Below are 21,172 nucleotides of genomic sequence, written 5' to 3' on the forward strand. Positions count from 1 at the left end.
TCCCAGCAATGTATGGGGTATCAGCGTACTCAGGACAAATTGGACAATAACTTTTGTGGTCCAATTTCTCCTGTTACCCTTGGGGGGAAAAAATTGCGGGCTAAAACATCATTTTGTGGAAAGAAAAAATGATTTTTTGATTTTCACAGCGCTACATTCTAAACTTTAGTGAAACAACTGGGGGTTAAAAGTGCTCACCACACATCAAAATAAGTTCCTTAGGGGGTCTTCTTTCCAAAATGGTGTCACTTGTGGGGGTTTCCACTGTTTAGGCACGTCAGGGGCTCTCCAAACACGACATGGGTTCCGATCTCAATTCCAGCCAATTTTGCATTGAAAAGTCAAATGGCGCTCCTTCCCTTCCGAGCTCTGCCATGCGCCCAAACAGTGGTTTATCCCCATATATGAAGTATCAGCGTACTCAGGACAAATTGCACAACAACTTTTGGGGTCCAATTTATCCTGCTATTCTTGGGAAAATAAAAAATTTGGGGCAAAAATATCATTTTTTGTGAAAATTAATATTAATTTTTTTTTACGGCTCTACATTATAAACTTCTGTGAAGCACTTGGAGGTTCAAAGTGCTCACCACACATCTAGATTAGTTCCTTAGAGGGTCTACTTTCCAAATGGTGTCACTTCTGGGGGTTTCCACTGTTTAGGCACGTCAGGGGCTCTCCAAACACGACATGGGTTCCGATCTCAATTCCAGCCAATTTTGCATTGAAAAGTCAAATGGCGCTCCTTCCCTTCCGAGCTCTGCCATGCGCCCAAACAGTGGTTTATCCCCATATATGAAGTATCAGCGTACTCAGGACAAATTGCACAACAACTTTTGGGGTCCAATTTATCCTGCTACCCTTGGGAAAATAAAAAATTTGGGGCAAAAAGATCATTTTTTGTGAAAATTAATATTAATTTTTTTTACGGCTCCACATTATAAACTTCTGTGAAGCACTTGGAGGTTCAAAGTGCTCACCACACATCTAGATTAGTTCCTTAGAGGGTCTACTTTCCAAAATGGTGTCACTTGTGGGGGTTTCCACTGTTTAGGCACGTCAGGGGCTCTCCAAACACGACATGGGTTCCGATCTCAATTCCAGCCAATTTTGCATTGAAAAGTCAAATGGCGCTCCTTCCCTTCCGAGCTCTGCCATGCGCCCAAACAGTGGTTTATCCCCATATATGAAGTATCAGCGTACTCAGGACAAATTGCACAACAACTTTTGGGGTCCAATTTATCCTGCTACCCTTGGGAAAATAAAAAATTTGGGGCAAAAAGATCATTTTTTGTGAAAATTAATATTAATTTTGTTTTACGGCTCCACATTATAAACTTCTGTGAAGCACTTGGAGGTTCAAAGTGCTCACCACACATCTAGATTAGTTCCTTAGAGGGTCTACTTTCCAAAATGGTGTCACTTGTGGGGGTTTCCACTGTTTAGGCACGTCAGGGGCTCTCCAAACACGACATGGGTTCCGATCTCAATTCCAGCCAATTTTGCATTGAAAAGTCAAATGGCGCTCCTTCCCTTCCGAGCTCTGCCATGTGCCCAATCAATGGTTTACCCCAACATGTGGGGTATCGGCGTACTCAGGACAAATTGTACAACAACTTTTTTGGTCCAATTTCTCCTGTTACCCTTGGTAAAATAAAACAAATTGGATCTGAAGTAAAAATTTTGTGAAAAAAAAGTTAAATGTTCAATTTTTTTTAAACATTCCAAAAATTCCTGTGAAGCACCTGAAGGGTTAATAAACTTTTTGAATGTGGTTTAGAGTACCTTGAGGGGTGCAGTTTTTAGAATGGTGTCACTTTTGGACATTTTCTGTCATATAGACCCCTCAAAGTCACTTCAAGTGTGAGGTGGTCCGTAAAAAAAATGGTTTTGCAAATTTTGTTGCAAAAATGAGAAATCGCTGGTCAACTTTTAACCCTTATAACTCCCTAACAAAAAAAAATTATGTTTCCAAAATTGTGCTGATGTAAAGCAGACATGTGGGAAATGTTGTTTATTAACTATATTATGTGATATAACTCTCTAATTTAAGGGCATAAAAACGAAAAATTTGAAAATTGCTAAATTTTCATAATTTTCGACAAATTTCTGTTTTTTTCACAAATAAATGCAAGTCATATCGAAGAAGTTTTACCACTATCATAAAGTACAATATGTCACGAGAAAACAATCTCAGAATCACCAGGATCCGTTGAAGCGTTTCAGAGTTATGACCTCATAAAGTGACAGTGGTCAGAATTGTAAAAATTGGCCGTGTCACTTAGGTGAAAACAGGCTTTGGGGTGAAGGGGTTAAAGAAGAAAGAACGTTACTGCTTAAGCAAATAAAAAAAACAAAACCCAGAAATGAGAGTTACGACAGAGGACACTTACCTGTACCTGTTTCTGTGGTTGTGTCTGTGGAGTTGTAATCTGTGTTTTTTCCCGAGTGCCCCGGGTGCGTTCATTTCCCACCGAAGTCATCATATACAGTATATACAAAACAATGTATGTACAAAATAGAAAATCTGCAAGGAAAAGAATAAGATGAGACATTATCCTAAAAATCAGTAACAAAATAGCAACCCCAAAGCAATCCTACAAAGATCCACTCCTCTGAGGCCGCTTTCACACATCCGTGTACATGAACCTCGCTCAGATTAGAAGACCCGGCCGGAGCACTCGGTCTCCACCGATTTCAGCCCAAGCTTTCCTACATACTGCTTTTTGAACCAGGAAAACCAACATCAAAATGTTCCTTGTGAAAATACTCTAAAGCTGGCCATACACTACAGGGCTGTGGGGTCCGTAAGCCAAACCTCCGACTTAGAATCCTCAATGTCCATGACACCGACTCCCCCAAAATGGGCTCCGACGCTGACTCCACAGCCCTGCACCCACATTAGATGTCTTTCGGCCGATCGTTTGGCCGAGGACTGTCTCAGCCGACTCTCCCATACACAGGAGCGCTCGCTCTGCCGAGAGGTTTGTTTTTTTTGTTCTCAATGCGAAAACTGTTCTCCGGAAGAATGTAGCGCTCGACAGTCCGAAACCGGACATACGCAATCGACATCTCTCCTGACCATCAGTCAGCCGGCTAACCCCGAACCTGTCGATATCGGCGGATTCAGCTGACATTGGTGTAAAGTGTACGGTGGACCTTACAGGACAGAACGATGTTCAATACTATTTATTCTGGATCCATTTGGGCGATACAATCAGTCTCTGAACGAGCGTTTTGCTTCTTCACTGGTGGCATGTTCACACATTAGGAACAAACATTTTTAGGCGCACTAGATCACCTTACCAGCCAAAGTAAATGGAGTTTTAATAAATTATTATTATTTTTTTTTTAAAAGTCACTTTTCCTGTATTATCCATGAAAAAAGTCCACATGCCCGAAAATAGTAGAAACGGCAGGCCATCTTGCAAAAATGGGCCGTCATATAGCGACAATAGCAGGAGAGTACAAAGCAAGTTATGGCTCCAAGAACGCAGTGACACAAAGACACTTTTTTGGTCGCACAACAACCGTCCCGATGTCCCTGGTCCCAGTATCGATACCACAATCATCGGTGCGGCTGTCTGAAATCTATACACCGGCCACAGAGCCGATCACCAGGCCTGCACTACACACTGACCACAAACCCTCAGCCTGAGACATCCATCCCCCCGCTGCTCTCACTAATCTCAGCCGGGGAAACGAGGTGAGCGGCCACAATGCAACACCAGGATCACGTTTCATCAACTGCTCCAGTCCTGGCAACATGGGAGTCAATAACCAAACAATGGGAGGGACGCGGAAATCAATAGTAAGACAATAGAAAGGGAGCAGAGGACACCGAGAAATGGGGGGAAACATGAAGACCGCACAACACCGACTAAAGACAACATGCAGCATGTCAATTCTTTCAGCTTATGTTCCCACATGGCATATTCTGCGAGGTTTTTTTCTGCTGCTTTTAACTGCCCAAGCAAAATGGATGCGATTTCATGAAAAACCCGGCCCGTGGAGCGAATAGAAACACTACTGAAATATGAATTTTTAATGCACCTTTTTTCTCAAAAAAAAATCACAGCAGTTGCGTTTAAGTGTGCAATTTTTTCTGTCATTAAAAAGAAAATGCTTAAAAAAATGCAGCTTTAATCTGTACAAACAAAGCATGAAATAAAAGGGAAACTACTAAAAAAACAAACAAAAAAAACCACAGCTACGTCCACATGTTGCATTTTTGCATGTAAATTATAAGCGGCTTTTTACAGTACCAGAAAAAGCTACAAGATTTTAGAAATCTCATGCACACGCTTTTTTTTTTTTTTTTGTGTTTCCTCTGACTGAATTGGAAATCTGCAGCATATCATTTGGTTCCGTGTTTTTTTTCACCCACAGAAAGCAATAAGTGCAATACAGCAGCAAAAATTATGTTGCCATCAGTTTTTGCTGTGTTTTGGTAAAGAAAACACAGGTACAGCAAGATGTGAAACCCACTAGTTTTTGTGATTTTCCCACATATATTCCATAATGACTTGGTGTCCTCACATGTGTTTGGATGTTACTATTAGTACAGATTAATTAAATTCGTGAGATTTGTCAAAGGAAACAATGTCCGACCAACTCAATGCCCTGCCAATGTGTAAAAGTAAACCATGCCTGACCAACTCAATGCCCTGCCAATGTGTAAAAGTAAACCATGTCCAACCAACTCAATGCCCTGCCAATGTGTAAAAGTATACCATGTCCAACCAACTCAATGCCCTGCCAATGTGTAAAAATATAGAATGCCCAGACAACTCAATGCCCTGCCAATGTGTAAAAATATAGAATGCCCAGACAACTCAATGCCCTGCCAATGTGTAAAAATATAGAATGCCCAAACAACTCAATGCCCTGCCCATGTGTAAAAATATACAATGCCCAGACAACTCAATGCCCTGCCCATGTGTAAAAATATAGAATGCCCAGACAACTCAATGCCCTGCCCATGTGTAAAAATATACAATGCCCAGACAACTCAATGCCCTGCCCATGTGTAAAAATATACAATGCCCAGACAACTCAATGCCCTGCCCATGTGTAAAAATATAGAATGCCCAGACAACTCAATGCCCTGCCCATGTGTAAAAATATACAATGCCCAGACAACTCAATGCCCTGCCCATGTGTAAAAATATACAATGCCCAGACAACTCAATGCCCTGCCAATGTGTAAAAATATAGAATGCCCAGACAACTCAATGCCCTGCCCATGTGTAAAAATATACAATGCCCAGACAACTCAATGCCCTGCCCATGTGTAAAAATATAGAATGCCCAGACAACTCAATGCCCTGCCCATGTGTAAAAATATACAATGCCCAGACAACTCAATGCCCTGCCCATGTGTAAAAATATACAATGCCCAGACAACTCAATGCCCTGCCAATGTGTAAAAATATAGAATGCCCAGACAACTCAATGCCCTGCCAATGTGTAAAAGTATACAATGCCCGACCAACTCAATGCCCTGCCCATGTGTAAAAGTATACAATGCCCAGACAACTCAATGCCCTGCCAATGTGTAAAAGTATACAATGCCTGACCAACTCAATGCCCTGCCCATGTGTAAAAATATACAATGCCCAGACAACTCAATGCCCTGCCAATGTGTAAAAGTATACAATGCCCGACCAACTCAATGCCCTGCCCATGTGTAAAAGTATACAATGCCCAGACAACTCAATGCCCTGCCAATGTGTAAAAGTATACAATGCCTGACCAACTCAATGCCCTGCCCATGTGTAAAAATATACAATGCCCAGACAACTCAATGCCCTGCCAATGTGTAAAAGTATACAATGCCTGACCAACTCAATGCCCTGCCAATGTGTAAAAGTATACAATGCCTGACCATATCAATGCCCTGCCAATGTGTAAAAGTATACAATGCCCAGACAACTCAATGCCCTGCTAATGTGTAAAAGTATACAATGCCCAGACAACTCAATGCCCTGCCAATGTGTAAAAATATAGAATGCCCAGACAACTCAATGCCCAGCCAATGTGTAAAAATATACAATGCCTGACCAACTCAATGCCCTGCCAATGTGTAAAAATATACAATGCCTGACCAACTCAATGCCCTGCCAATGTGTAAAAATATACAATGCCTGACCAACTCAATGCCCTGCCCATGTGTAAAAGTATACAATGCCCAGACAACTCAATGCCCTGCCAATGTGTAAAAATATAGAATGCCCAGACAACTCAATGCCCAGCCAATGTGTAAAAATATACAATGCCTAACCAACTCAATGCCCAGCCAATGTGTAAAAGTATACAATGCCTGACCAACTCAATGCCCTGCCAATGTGTAAAAATATAGAATGCCCAGACAACTCAATGCCCAGCCAATGTGTAAAAGTATACAATGCCTAACCAACTCAATGCCCAGCCAATGTGTAAAAGTATACAATGCCTGACCAACTCAATGCCCTGCCAATGTGTAAAAATATAGAATGCCCAGACAACTCAATGCCCTGCCAATGTGTAAAAATATAGAATGCCCAGACAACTCAATGCCCTGCCAATGTGTAAAAATATAGAATGCCCAGACAACTCAATGCCCTGCCAATGTGTAAAAGTAAACAATGCCCAACCAACTCAATGCCCTGCTAATGTGTAAAAGCATACAATGTCCGACCAACTCAATGCCCTACCAATGTGTAAATGTAACCACTGCCCAACCAACTCAATGCTCTGCCAATGTGTAAAAGTAAACAATGCCTGACCAACTCAATGCCCTGCCAATGTGTAAATGTAAACACTGCCCGACCAACTCAATGCTCTGCTAATATGTAATAGTATACAATGCCCGACCAACTCAATGCCCTACCAATGTGTAAATGTAACCACTGCCCAACCAACTCAATGCTCTGCCAATGTGTAAAAGTAAACAATGCCTGACCAACTCAATGCCCTGCCAATGTGTAAAAGTAAACAATGTCCGACCAATGCGTAAAAGTAAACAATGCCCGACCAACTCAATGCCCTGCCAAACACAGCATACACGACCTTAATGTTTTCACTGCAGTTTCCCCACCTTTTTTGCTGTGTCTTGATGCAGATTTAAAGCTGCGATTAGCACAGAAAAGTTAGGGTACGTTTCCATGGTCAGGACACGCTGCGTACAACCGCAGCGTCCAATCCGCAGCATCCAGATGTTGCAGCATAGTGGATGGGATTTTATGAAATCCCGTCTCCACTATTCATTTAAAGACGCAGGTGGCAGACCTGAGTACACCCACATGTGGCGCATCTTTCTAGACCGCAGCATGTCTATATCTTGTGGAGACGCCCAGTCTCTGCAAGATAAATAGCACCGTTCTATGTATAAGGTGTGGCGATTCCGCATGTGCTTAATGAACACATGCAGAATCACCGTGCGTACAAAAGCTGGCAGCGCTTTGGGAGGAGCTGCTTCCGAAGCGCTGCATATATGGAATGTGGAAACAGACCCTTAGGGTTCTGACCTTAAAATACATTATATACATTATCAGAGTTTTCACAGAATTCTATATATTAAAAAAAAAAGCTACAAAAAGTGCACAGTTCAAGAAAAAAGGATTTGCGTTTTTAGAGATGCTGTAGATTTTTGGCACACACACACACACACAAAAAAAAAAAACACAAGAAAAAAAAAAAAGATCCCCACAGTGTTCACCTTAGGCTATGTGCACACATTCAGGATTTTCCGCTTCTTTTTCGGCCGTTTTCCGCGGGAAAAACGCTTAAAAAATGCATACATAAGCATCCCATCATTTTTAATGCATTCTGCAATTTTTGTGCACATGATGCGTTTTTTTTCCCGTGAAAAAAACGCAGCATGTTTATTAATTTTGCGGATTTTTCGCACTATTTAATGCATTGGGAAACTCCGGAAGAAAATGCGAAAAAAAAACCGCATGCGGATTTCCTGCAGAAAAAGTCCAGTTTTGTTCAGGAAAATTCTGCAGAAAAATCCTGACGTGTGCACATAGCCTAACTCTCCACCTACACTCCTCTCCTAGCAGCAGAATGGGGGATGATCTACCACCGATCTCTGAATAGATAGGGACACTGTCAGACTTTGCCATAAAAAATAAATAAATGATATCAAACAAAAAAATTGCAACGATTTCTAAGCACACTTTGCATTTCTCCAGCGTAATTCTCCCTGGTGACACATCACTGCAGACTGCTCTGATCCTCGGTCCCAAGCACAGGCAGGAAATGAAAGGCTCGGAAGTAGGAGACATCCCGAAATAACCCATCCAAAGGCTTCCTACTACCGGTACTGATGCAGCCTGCTGCTGTGTTTCAGATGTGACTCTTACCGCCTGTTAGTCCATGAGCCGGGCCAGATATCGGTACCACCCGGAGTGACTAATTTTCTTTGGTATTTTTAGGTAGATGCATGTCTGTAGTTTATTTTTTGATATGATAGCCCTTACATATACGTAGCTTATTAACCCCTTCAGCCCTAGGCCTATTTGTACCCAAGTGCCTAAGCCAATCTGACCTGTGCCACTTCATGGGCTAATAACTTTGGAACGCTTTCACCTATCCAAGCCATTCTGAGATTGTTTTCTCGTGACATATTGTACTTCACGTCAGTGCTAAATGGGAGTCAATATATTTTACCTTTCTATATAAAAAAATGCTAAATATTCGGAAATTTTGGAAAAATCGGCAATTTTTTAACTTTGAAATTCTCTGCTTTTTACAAAAATACTGATACCCCCCATAATAGTTATTAATTTACACTCCCCACATGTTTACTTCATATTGGCATCATTTTGAAAATGAAACCTTATTGTTTTACGACGTAATAGGGCTTATAGTTTTATGCGCAATTTTTCACATTTACAGCAAAACCCACTTTTCAAAGGACCAAGTCACTTCTGAAGTCACTTTAAGGGGCTTACATAACAGAAACCACCCATAAATTACCCCATTTTGCAAACTACACCCCTCAAGCTGTTCAAAACTCATTTTTAAAAACTGTTAACCCTTTAGGTGTTCCACAGGAATTTTAGCAGAATGAAGGCGAAATTTCAAAATTTCATTTTTTTTCCAGATATTACATTGTAATCCAATTTTACCTGCAACCTAGCAAGGGTTAACGGCAAACCCAAACTTGGTTACCCTAATTCTGCAGTTTATAGAAACACCCCACATGTACTCGTAAACTAAAGTATGGGCACACAGCACAGCTCAACACGGAAGGAGCGCTATGTGGTTTTTGGGTGGCGGATTCACTGGAAGAAATCTAGGGGGCCATGTCACATTTGAAGGCTGCCTGAGGTACACCCACAGTGGAAACCCCAAAAAGTGACCCTATTTTGGAAACTACACCCCCAAGGAATCTTTTAGGGGGTATAGTGACCACTTTGACCCAACCAGTGTTTCACAGTAGTTGGAAACACTTGGTTGAGAAAATGGAAAAAGTGCATTTTTTACATGAAGGTGTCATTTTAGGCTCATTTTTTTATTTTTAAGAGGTGTACCAGCAAAAAATGCACCCCACTATTTGTTCACCAATCTCTCCCGAACACAACAACACCCGATATGTTGTCGTACACTGCAGTATTGGGGAACGGCAGGCCTCGGAAGGGAAGGAGCGCCAAATGACTTTTGGAGTGCAAATTTTACTGGAAGAAATCTAGGGGGCTATGTCACATTTGAAGACACCCTGAGGTGCCCCAACACACGCACACACACTGACACATACACGTTCTGTGCTGAACAGGACTCTCCGGTCTTCTCTGCAGAGCTCCTATCTCCCTCTGCTTGCATGGAAAAACTTCCTTCCATGGCTAGAAGAAAACCATGCAAGGGACCTTCACCATCTGGATGAAACACTGAAGAACATCACAAACTTTCGCATCAGTGTGTCGCAGGGATCCTTCGAAAAGCTCTTGGATAATGAATCTTGCACACTTACCCTGAAGCTCTTTCAAGTTTATCTTGAGACCCTCAGAAATGAACAACTCTCAGCATTCTGGATGTCATACTTGGACATGGTCGAGACCATGCTGGCCCTGGTTCGAGCTTCAAGAGAAGGCAACTGGATGCTTCACCTAGGAGCAATCCGACAGATGATACCATGGTGTTTTGCCTATGACAAGGTCAACTATGCCCGATACCTAACCTATTACTATGCCACAATGTCTCGGCTGCCCATAGAACACCCAGAGGTCCATGAATACTTCATGCAAGGTGGCTTTTCGGTCCAGATCGGTAGCAAGAATCCTTTTGTACGAATTCCTGTGGACCAGACCATTGAAGAGACAATCAACAAAGACACCCAGACACCAGGGGGCACAAAAGGCTTCAGCCTCAAAGTTGGAGCTGTTTCCAGGTTCTACCTGACATCAGAGTACCGCAGTATGTACTTGAGGCAGCTGAGGGCCCTGGTAGGCCAACAATATACTGACTTCAGCCATTCAGACCTACAGGTGTCTAGGATTAGAAGAGATGAAGCCGATGTCCAATCTTTCGTTCAACTGCTGGAGACAGGTTGGGTGAACCCCTTCAACAAAGAGCATAATGGTGAACTTATCAGTTTGTCAACAGCGACTGTAGCACCACCAGATGTAGCCAAAGACCTTCAAGGGGCATACAGTATAGGAGAGGATGCATATCAAACATTCAAGGATGAGCGTTTGGGTACCGATAAGCCAACTACATTGTTTCATGACAAGATGACGAAGAACAAACTTAAAACGTTCTCTAACATCCAAATGAAGACACGCAGACAAGGTCTTGGCAAGGAGGTAATTTTGAAGGCTGACAGAAACCTATTTGGCCAGATGATACTTGTAGCTGAGAACAGAAAGCTACAAATGAGTGATGTCTTGACTCATCCCCTGGGTCCATTGCCATGGGCACTTGCCAATGGTGATGGGTCTATCCGCAAGACCAACAAGGCTGCCCTCGCAAGGGAGTTGGAGAGGAATGCTCGTCCTGCAGAAGTGATCCCCGAGCCCTCTGCAACCATCATTGATGGGATGAGCCTGGTTCAGAAACTGAAGGGAAACAATGCAACATTTGGCCAGCTAGCAGGCACAGCAATGAGTCGCGCTATCCATGAGGGTGCTAAGAGCAAGCGCATTGATATTGTCTTTGACGTCTACAAGGAGACATCCATCAAAGATACAGAAAGAGTCAACAGATATGAAGGCACAGGGATCCATTTCAAGAACATTCAACATGGGCACAACATCCAGCAGTGGAAAAAGCTTCTAAGTAGTTCCTCCAACAAGGCAAGTCTCATAAAGTTTCTGGTAGAAGAATGGAAGGCGAAACACCACAGGGAGAAGCTTGAGGAGAAGGATCTGTATGTCACATGTGAGCAGCTCTGCTTTAAGATCACCAAAGAACAGTGGGAAGAGGCTGCTGACCTTAAGTCAAATCAAGAAGAAGCAGACACACGCCTCCTTCTCCATGCTCTTCATGCAGCAGAATCTGGTTACAAGTCGGTCATCATCACTTCGGAGGATACTGATGTCATGGTCCTGTGTCTGGGCATGTGCCACAAAATCCCATCCCACCTGTTCCAGAAATGCGGTACACAGAACCGGACAAGATTCCTGGATATCACCACTCTGAGCCGAACATTGGGAGGCAGCGTATGTGATTCATTGATTGGTATGCATGCATTTACAGGCTGTGACACCGTCAGTGCATTCGCTGGCCGTGGGAAGATGACGACACTCAAGCAGTTGAAGATGAACAAGACATACCAGGATGCCTTTCAGGAAGTTGGTCGTTCATGGGAAGTGTCTACCGAACTTTTTGAGAAGTTACAGGAAATCACCTGCCACATGTACCTGCCAACTACCCAAACAACTGAGGTAAACAGGCTCCGTTATCAGCTGTTCTGTGCCAGACGTGGAGTGGTAGAGTCAAGTCAACTCCCTCCTTGCCAGGACTGCCTTTTCATGCATGCACTGCGTGCAAACTACCAGGCTGCGATCTGGAGGAGAAGTCTGCAGAGCCAGCCATGGGTTGCAAACCCAACAGACTGCGGTTGGATGATAGATAACGACGGAAAGCTTGTTGTCAAGTGGATGCAAGGGGCACCAGCACCAGAAGCTATTATACAGCTACTGTCCTGCAAGTGTGTGCGGTCATGTGAACTTCCTCAGTGTACTTGCCTCAGCAATGGCCTGAAGTGCACAGACATGTGCAGATTACAGACATGCCAGAACAAGGGTACTGAAGACGAGCCAGTAGAACAACAGTCAGATTCAGAGTCCGATGTTGAAGATATTATGGAGTAACATATATATATATATATATATATATATGCACATGACATGTTCAGTGTGTATTTACATAACTTGGATTAAATTTTGTTACAAATACTACATCTAGTCACTCCGGGTGGTACCGATATCGTCATATTTGGTTCTTGGCTCATGCTAAAATTCCTGTGGAACACCTAAAGGGTTAACAGTTTTTAAAAATGAGTTTTGAACAGCTTGAGGGGTGTAGTTTGCAAAATGGGGTAATTTATGGGTGGTTTCTGTTATGTAAGCCCCTTAAAGTGACTTCAGAAGTGACTTGGTCCTTTGAAAAGTGGGTTTTGCTGTAAATGTGAAAAATTGCGCATAAAACTATAAGCCCTATTACGTCGTAAAACAATAAGGTTTCATTTTCAAAATGATGCCAATATGAAGTAAACATGTGGGGAGTGTAAATTAATAACTATTATGGGGGGTATCAGTATTTTTGTAAAAAGCAGAGAATTTCAAAGTTAAAAAATTGCCGATTTTTCCAAAATTTCCGAATATTTAGCATTTTTTTATATAGAAAGGTAAAATATATTGACTCCCATTTAGCACTGACGTGAAGTACAATATGTCACGAGAAAACAATCTCAGAATGGCTTGGATAGGTGAAAGCGTTCCAAAGTTATTAGCCCATGAAGTGGCACAGGTCAGATTGGCTTAGGCACTTGGGTACAAATAGGCCTAGGGCTGAAGGGGTTAATAAGCTACGTATATGTAAGGGCTATCATATCAAAAAATAAACTACAGACATGCATCTACCTAAAAATACCAAAGAGAATTAGTCACTCCGCTTGGTACCGATATCGTCAAATTTGGTTCTTGGCTCATGGACTATGTAGTTCGGGCAGTTTTCATTTTCATTTTCTTCCCGCTGCATTCAGCTACGTGCAGGTTAGTGACGCTATTAACATGCAACTTAACTCCATACCTGCAGTTTAATAGCGTTATCTCTGGTGACAGGCTCCCTTTACAGAGTTAAGGCCCCGTCTCACATAGCGATTTACCAACGATCACGACCAGCGATACGACCTGGCTGTGATCGTTGGTAAGTCGTTGTGTGGTCGCTGGGGAGCTGTCACACAGACAGCTCTCTCCAGCGACCAACGATCAGGGGAACGACTTCGGCATCGTTGAAACTGTCTTCAACGATGCCGAAGTCCCCCTGCAGCACCCGGGTAACCAGGGTAAACATCGGGTTACTAAGCGCAGGGCCGCGCTTAGTAACCCGATGTTTACCCTGGTTACCAAAAAAACAAACAGTACATACTCGCCTTTCGGTGTCAGTCAGGTCCCTTGCCGTCTGCTTCCTGCTCTGACTGAGTGCCGCCGTACAGTGAGAGCAGAGCGCAGCGGTGACGTCACTGCTGTGATCTGCTCTCACTGTACGGCCGGATCTCAGTCAGAGCAGGAAGCAGACGGCAAGGGACCTGACGGACACCGAAAGGAGAGTATGTACTGGTTTTTTTTTTTTACATTTACGCTGGTAACCAGGGTAAACATCGGGTTACTAAGCGCGGCCCTGCGCTTAATAACCCGATGTTTACCCTGGTTACCAGTGAAGACATCGTTGGATCGGTGTCACACACACCGATTCAGCGATGTCAGCGGGACCTCAACGACCAAAAAAAGGTCCAGGCCATTCCGACACGACCAGCGATCTCACAGCAGGGGCCTGATCGCTGGTACGTGTCACACATAGCGAGATCGCTACTGAGGTCGCTGTTGCGTCACAAAACTTGTGACTCAGCAGCGATCTCGCTAGCGATCTCGCTATGTGTGACGGGGCCTTTAAGGTACCGTCACAGCTAGGTTCACATTTCGTTATTGGGTGATCGCTGACAGACAGCGTTGCACGGCGAAATTGTCGCAATTAACGCCGTGCAACGGGTCCGTTAGCGCACCCATTGACAGCAATGTTCTTTTTGCCTGCAGCGCATCACTAGCGCGTGCCTTTTTCGGCTCGCGCTAGCGATGTGCTGTTCTTTTGTAGCGCGCCTGCTTGCAGCGTCCGCGGCGCGCCCGAGGTCCGTTCCCCGCTCTCGCAGATCGGGGATCTGCGAGAGCGGGGACGTTAACGCGACACCCCAAACGCGACCCCTAAAAATACATTGCGTTAGCGCAATCCGCTAGCGCTAAACGGATTGCCCTAACGCAATGTGAACCTTAGCGACGCTGCAGCGATACAGACAACGATGCCGATCGCTGCAGCGTCGCTGTTTGGTCGCTGGAGAGCAGTCACACAGACCGCTCTCCAGCGACCAACGATGCCGAGGTCCCCGGGTAACCATTGGGTTGCTAAGCGCAGGGCCGCACTTAGTAACCTGATGTTTACCCTGGTTACCAGTGTAAAATGTAAAAAAAACAAACAGTACATACTCACCTTCGCGTCCCCCGGCGTCCGCTTCCTGCACTGACTGAGTGCCGGCCCTAACAGCACAGCGGTGACGTCACCGCTGTGTAAGTGACGTTCCAGGAGAACTAGCGGCGGAATCTCTGTGTATACGAACAAAGTTTTTTTTATTTATTTTTAAAAAAGCTTTTTACAGCAGGATCCCTACAAAAACTGTACAAATTGTCAAACAGCTTAAACGGCTTTTATTTCTATGACAAAACCAATTTGTTGGTCACGTGCTCAGTCTTTGGAGCTTTTTTATTTTTTCCCCTGCGTTGAGGTTTTTCAAAAAAGTGCATAGAACCAACTACAAATTAGGTAATCAGAAAGCTGCAAAGATACCGCTTCAGGGGAAAAAAAATAAATATCCAGAACGCTTAAAAAAAAATCAAGAAATAAAAAACTCTCCCAAAACAATCTCCACTAGACCACGTAAAAAAAATAAATCCAGGTGCACATACCCTAATACAGTCTGTTTGGCAAGAAAGAACATACCTCATAGCACATGGGCCTGTAGTTCCTCTAAAAAGCAGGAAATACCCAGCCCCCCACCTCCCTGGAAGGCCGAAATCTGAGCGTGGGCTTCATAAGGAACAGTTCACATATGTTTCAAACGGAAAAAGTCCTCCTCATTGCTGCCGCTCAGCTCTAATTTCTCCTCTCCTCTAGAAGCAGCAGCAGCTGTTTTCCACACCCAGGCTGACCTCAATCCCAGACAGCGGACCCCCCGGCCGCTCCGCGTGAGCAGCACATTAGAGCACAATGCATGGCGTATGTGCAGGGTCCTCCATGATCAGTAAGGTGGGCAGATTCCATGGAAGTGGGGCCTCACAGATCCAGATCCCTGGAATCCCCTTTGTTTGGGCCTGCTGCAATACAAGATCGAAAGACATCTCTACTGGGTGCTGCAGGTATACTGCAGGTATATAGGGGGGTGTCCACACATTACAATTTGTTCACGGCACAACGCATTTATAGGGTAAGTTCACACCAGAGGGGTTTTCAGCAGTTTTTTGTTTTTGGCAGCAATACAGTTTTCCTTTTTCTTGCTGCCATTTTGGAATGCTAGATTTGTCTCTTGTGTATGCTGGTAAAGTTTAGCGTTGAATAAGAAAAAAAAAAAAGTCCTATTCTATAGAATCAGGTTTTGGCACAAAAAAACGACAGCAAAACCTGAAACTGGCGGTTTTTCACCACCCATTCATTTCAAAGGGTGAAAAACGCTGAAAGAAGTGATTCTCCATTGTGCAAAAAACATGCAAAGCACAAAATGCTGATGACAGAAAAAAAAAAAAAATACAACAAACAAGTGGCATGCATGAGATTTCTGAAATCTCAGACTTTGCTGTTAGGCTGTGTGACCACGTTGCATTTTTGTTATGCGTTTCTGCCGCAGCGGAAATGCTAAAAAACGCTTAAAAACTGCATTCCCATGGGATTCCGCAGTTGCTGTGCCCTTGCTGTGGATTTTCCAGCTGCGGAATCGCATAGCGGTAAAATCCGCAGCATGTTCATTATTTTTGCGGAATCGCGGCGATTCCGCCGCCAAAGGATTGCATTGAAACGCTCACTTTACGCATGTGGCTATGCCCATCATGTGAAAAGTGAGCTTCATGTGCGGATGGTACCCGGGTCGGTCTGGAGGAGAGGAGACTCTTGGGAACAATATTCATGTAAAAAAAAAGAATTAAAATAAAAAATAAGGATATACTTACCTCCTGACGGCCCCCGGAGTCATCTCGCCTCTCAGCGGTGCACGCGGCGGCCTACGTTCCCAGGGATGCATTGCACGAAGGACCTGGGATGAAGTCGCAGTCACGCGACCGTGATGTCCAAGGTTCTTCACGCAAAGCATCCCTGGGAACGGAACGTACCGGGAGCGCCGCTGAGATCGGGGGCCGTCGGAAGGTGAGAATAACCATGTTTTTTATTTTTATCATTCTATTTTTTACTACTGACGTTGCATAGGCTGCATCAATAGTAAAAAGTTGGTCACACTTGTCAAGCACTATGTCTGACAACTGTGACCAACCTGTCAATCACTTTTCCAAGCCATGCTTCAAAGCGCTTTACAAGCGCAAGCATTCTGCAAGCTAAAAACGCTTGTGTTCTGCGGGAAAACACGTGCAAATTCCGCATGCATTTTAACCGCGGCAGGGAATTGCAGAAATGCTGCAGACATTTCTTTTGTCTTTTGGGCATCCAACAAGCTTCCAGAAGTTTCAGTAAACACCTTTTTTTTCCTTAAACTCTCCTAATTATTCATGTGATGTAGTGCCAGTGTATTAAAATACTTAGCAATTGCAGTCTTCAACAGTCCACTTGTAGCCCACGTGACCTAAACACATACAAAGCGGCTCACAAATAGCTTTCTTAAAGGGGATATCCGGGACTAAGCGCTAACAGACAGATACTTGCTACATACCTGCCTGTTTTGCCCGATGCTGTTCTCCGCCGGCACAGAGCGGTCAAAGACTTCTGCTGACGTCACATCAGAGCAGCGGTGTCTTTTCCTGCTGATAAGCTGGGACTACTGGAGTCATGCTGATTGACAGCTGGCTCCCTGCTGTGTAAGTGGGGGAAGCCGGCTGTCAATCAGCATGACACCATGTCAGCAGGAACAGAAACTGTTGGTCTGTTGACAGGCAGCAGCTGAATCTGCAACAGAAGTCAATGACCGTCGCAGACCATTCCCTCACATAATCTTCGATCCTCCCAAGACCACCTACTCTCCTCCACACTTATTCGTTCCTCACACAACCACCGCCTCCAAGATTTCTCCCGAATATCCCCCATCCTCTGGAATTCCACGCCTCAACATGTCCAATTATCCACCACCCTCAGATCCTTCAGACGGAACCTGAAAACCCATCTCTTCAGGAAAGACTACAGCCTGCAATAACCATTTTGCCGCCTCACCACCGCCAGAGCTGCCACCTCACCACCATTCCCTCACGTAATCTTCGATCCTCCTAAGACCTCCTACTCTCCTCCACACTTATTCGTTCCTCACACAACCGCCTCCAAGATTTCTCCCGAATATCCCCCATCCTCTGGAATTCCACGCCTCAACATGTCCAATTATCCACAACCCTCAGATCCTTCAGACGGAACCTGAAAACCCATCTCTTCAGGAAAGACTACAGCCTGTAATAACCATTCTGCCGCCTCACCACCACCACCAGAGCTGCCGCCTCACCACCACCACCAGAGCTGCCGCCTCACCACCACCACCAGAGCTGCTGCACCCTCGACCTTCTATCTCTTCCCCATTATCCCATAGAATGTAAGTCGGCAAGGACAGGGTCCTCTCCCATCTGTCATTGTAAATTTGTTTACTGTAAACGATATCTATAACTTTGCATGTAACCCTTTTCTCATGTACAGCACTATGGAATGGTGCTATATAAATAAATAATGATGACCGGCGACAGGTACAACAGGCAGGTAGCTGTCCTTTAATGCAAGTCTTTGAAGTTTGTTTTGGTTCTCATAAACTTACATTTGAAAAGAAGCACCACCCCACAGTGTGAGCCGCCAAATCTGAAAACCTGACACGTGAGATGACCGAAGTAGCGCTGGAAACCAGCAATCAGTAAGTATATTAATACATAACTACATAAAGTACGTAAGGTGTAGAGGGAAAACATTATGGAGGCTTTTTTAAGGCCTTTTTCGTGTAAATAGACAAAGGAGAGGGTCCCCCCTTAGAGGACTCAATGTGACTAATACAATGAACACCACAAAACCCAATATCCTCACAAAGTCATAAATGTCCGTGGGGAGTTGTAGTTTTGCGAAAGCTGAAACTTGAAGACCACTGATGTCATACATGGAGATCTATTACAAGGGGTATTCTGGAAGGAAGCATCTATCGCCTATCCACTGGAATGATAATGAATTCCAGATTACATCGCCAGTATAAAAGGCCCCCATCTATCATTCCCACCAGCTACAAGACCACGACTAGAAGTCCAATGGTGCTCCATTCAAACTGTGAGGGTCCCCAACGATCTGTCATTTACCATCTATCCAGGTCATAGGGGATAGATGCTCCTGGATAGAATACCCCATTAAATTAAATTGTAGCTAACACATCTGTCAGTAGAAGACCCTAGCAGCAGGACATAGGATGATACAGTGTCACTACTAAAAAAGCAGTATTTCTGGATTAAGAGGTGGTCTTTGTAGCCTGATCCATAAAACACAGCTTTATCTTTTAGTCTATGGATTACAACCCCTTTAAGACTGCTTTCACACACCAGTTTTTTGCCGTCAGGCTCAATCCGGCGAATTTTGAAAAAACGGATTCGGCGATTGATGCCGCCGGATCCGTTTTTTTCCCCATAGACTTGTATTAGCCACGGATTGCCCTGCAGTAACCAAACTGGTCTTTATATGGAGCTCATTCAGAGGTCTGTGAAAACCAGTCCACGCTCGGACTGGCAGCGGGTCTCCTAACTCATGTGCCTTATAGCCATATATGAAGTTGCAGAGCTTGGGCTAGTAGACCCGTGGCCAGTCTATGCACTGCTGACCTATTATAACGGACATCTGAATGAGCCCTAGGAGGAATTCTGATGCCATGCTGAAGTAGTAACTCCTCCACCCCATCCCATTCCCCAATCAGGTAGGTTGCATTTTTGAGACTCCTACCTACCAGATTTTACAGCATATGCCCTTGATTTGCTGTGCATGGCTCACATGGGAACATCTCCAAGTTTTATTGTGGCCCTTGAGTTGCAAGATCTAGCAACATGGCCATTGAAATCAGGAGATTGTGCACGCCTGGGCTACGGGTAACACCAGAGGGACCGGTGACAGTTACAGGAGGTATTCCCATATGAGACAATTATGAGCCACATGATTAGCCATGATTGTTTGAAAGATGCAGGTCTCGGTCCTGCATTTATCTCAAGAATGGAGCTTTGTCTTATGCCCCCGTGAATGTAAAGGTGCCCCCGAAGGGTGGAGATCTCCATGGGAGTTCCATAAATAGTCCAGCCCAGCACACTGGCTATTTTCAGAATTTCCATGGAACTGAAGGCAACCTCTCTCCATTCATGGTGGTGGAAAGAGCAGTGATAAAGGGAAAGGTGGAACCATAAAGTGACCTTAAAGAGGTTGTCCACTACCCTTTCATGGATGACCTTAGGATAGGTCATCAATGTCTGATCGGCCATGGTCAGACACCCTGCCGATCAGCAGTTATCAGTGTCGGCATCCGGACGTACTTACTTTCTGACCTGGCCGTCCTCTGGTAGTGGCTCGGTACTACATATCCACCACCTATTCCAATCAATAGTAGGGGGATGTGTAGTACCCTGCGACGGACACTAGCAGAAGACAGAGCAGCACTTCTTACGGCGGCACCGATAACAGCTTATCGGTGGGGGTACACGGTGTCAGACCCCAGCCGATCAGATATTGATGACCTATCACAAGGATACATCACCATTGAGTAATTAGTGGACAACCTATTTAAGCCACAGTAATGGAAATAGTATCTTTTCCATCTAAACCTACATTTATGCAGTGCATTGATGGCACTTGTGATTGATGAATACTGACAGTGTGCAATATGCACATTATCATGATTTATTATCATCACATGACTGTAGGTAGTATGCGATTTGCATACTTGCGGTCTCATCTTTAGGGTATGTGCACACGTTGCGGATTCTGCTGCGGATTTTTCCGCAGCAGATTTGGAAAATCCGCAGTGCAAAACCACTGTGGTTTTCACTGCGGATTTTCTCGCGGTTTCTTCTGCGGTTTTTCAACTGCACTTTCCTATTGGTGCAGGTTCAAAACCGCTGCGGAATCCGCACAAAGAATTAACATGCTGCGGAAAATAATCCGCTGCGTTTCCGCGCTGATTTTTCCGCAGCATGTGCACAGCGGTTTTTTTTCCCCATAGGTTTACATGGTACTGTAAACTTTGGGAAAACTGCTGCAGATCCGCAGAGTCAAATCCGCTGCGGATCCGCAGCAAAATCCGCAGCGTGTGCACATACCCTTACCATCTTCTTTTCGGTCTTCTGTGACAAATGCTCAAGTTGCCAACAGAGCAGAATCCCGACTGTGAGAATGTTGCACACTATCAAAATACAGTAATATGTAGTTCTATAGAGCCCTTTAAGGTATGTGCACACAGCATCATTTAGACTCTGGTGTACCCATTGAGTTTTTGAAGCAGGAGACGTTACAGAAAACCGCCGACTGCGTTATTCTTGAAGACTCTTCGTTGACGCCTGTTCTGCAGATTTAGCAGCGTCTTAACTGTATGTAAACTAGTGAGATGATTCCTCAAAAGGACAACACAGCAAGACATTTTGACATTACAGTGCATATGTTAAGCCTTTTTAGTGTTTTTCATTTATTTACTGCTTTTTCAAGTGAAATTTGCCTGAAAAAGACAGTCTTCACATACTCTTAAAAGTGGAGAAAGCAAGAAATGTTGCAC

General features: G+C 44.3%; 1 protein-coding gene across 13 annotated transcripts in view; it reads right to left on the reverse strand.

Annotated features, from left to right (window-relative positions):
• Nucleotides 1-21,172, reverse strand: part of UBAP2 (ubiquitin associated protein 2) — an 89,622-nt gene that overhangs the window by 60,102 nt on the left and 8,348 nt on the right. For all 13 annotated transcript variants that reach the window (XM_077284381.1, XM_077284301.1, XM_077284363.1 and 10 more), the window contains exon 2: nucleotides 2,394-2,527. In XM_077284381.1, coding sequence (XP_077140496.1) covers nucleotides 2,394-2,486 — 93 coding nt within the window. In that variant the 5' untranslated portion in view covers nucleotides 2,487-2,527. The remainder of the gene's footprint in view (nucleotides 1-2,393; nucleotides 2,528-21,172) is intronic.

Source organism: Ranitomeya variabilis, chromosome 1 (assembly GCF_051348905.1).
Source record: "Ranitomeya variabilis isolate aRanVar5 chromosome 1, aRanVar5.hap1, whole genome shotgun sequence".
In the NCBI taxonomy this organism is placed as follows: Eukaryota; Metazoa; Chordata; class Amphibia; order Anura; family Dendrobatidae; genus Ranitomeya; species Ranitomeya variabilis.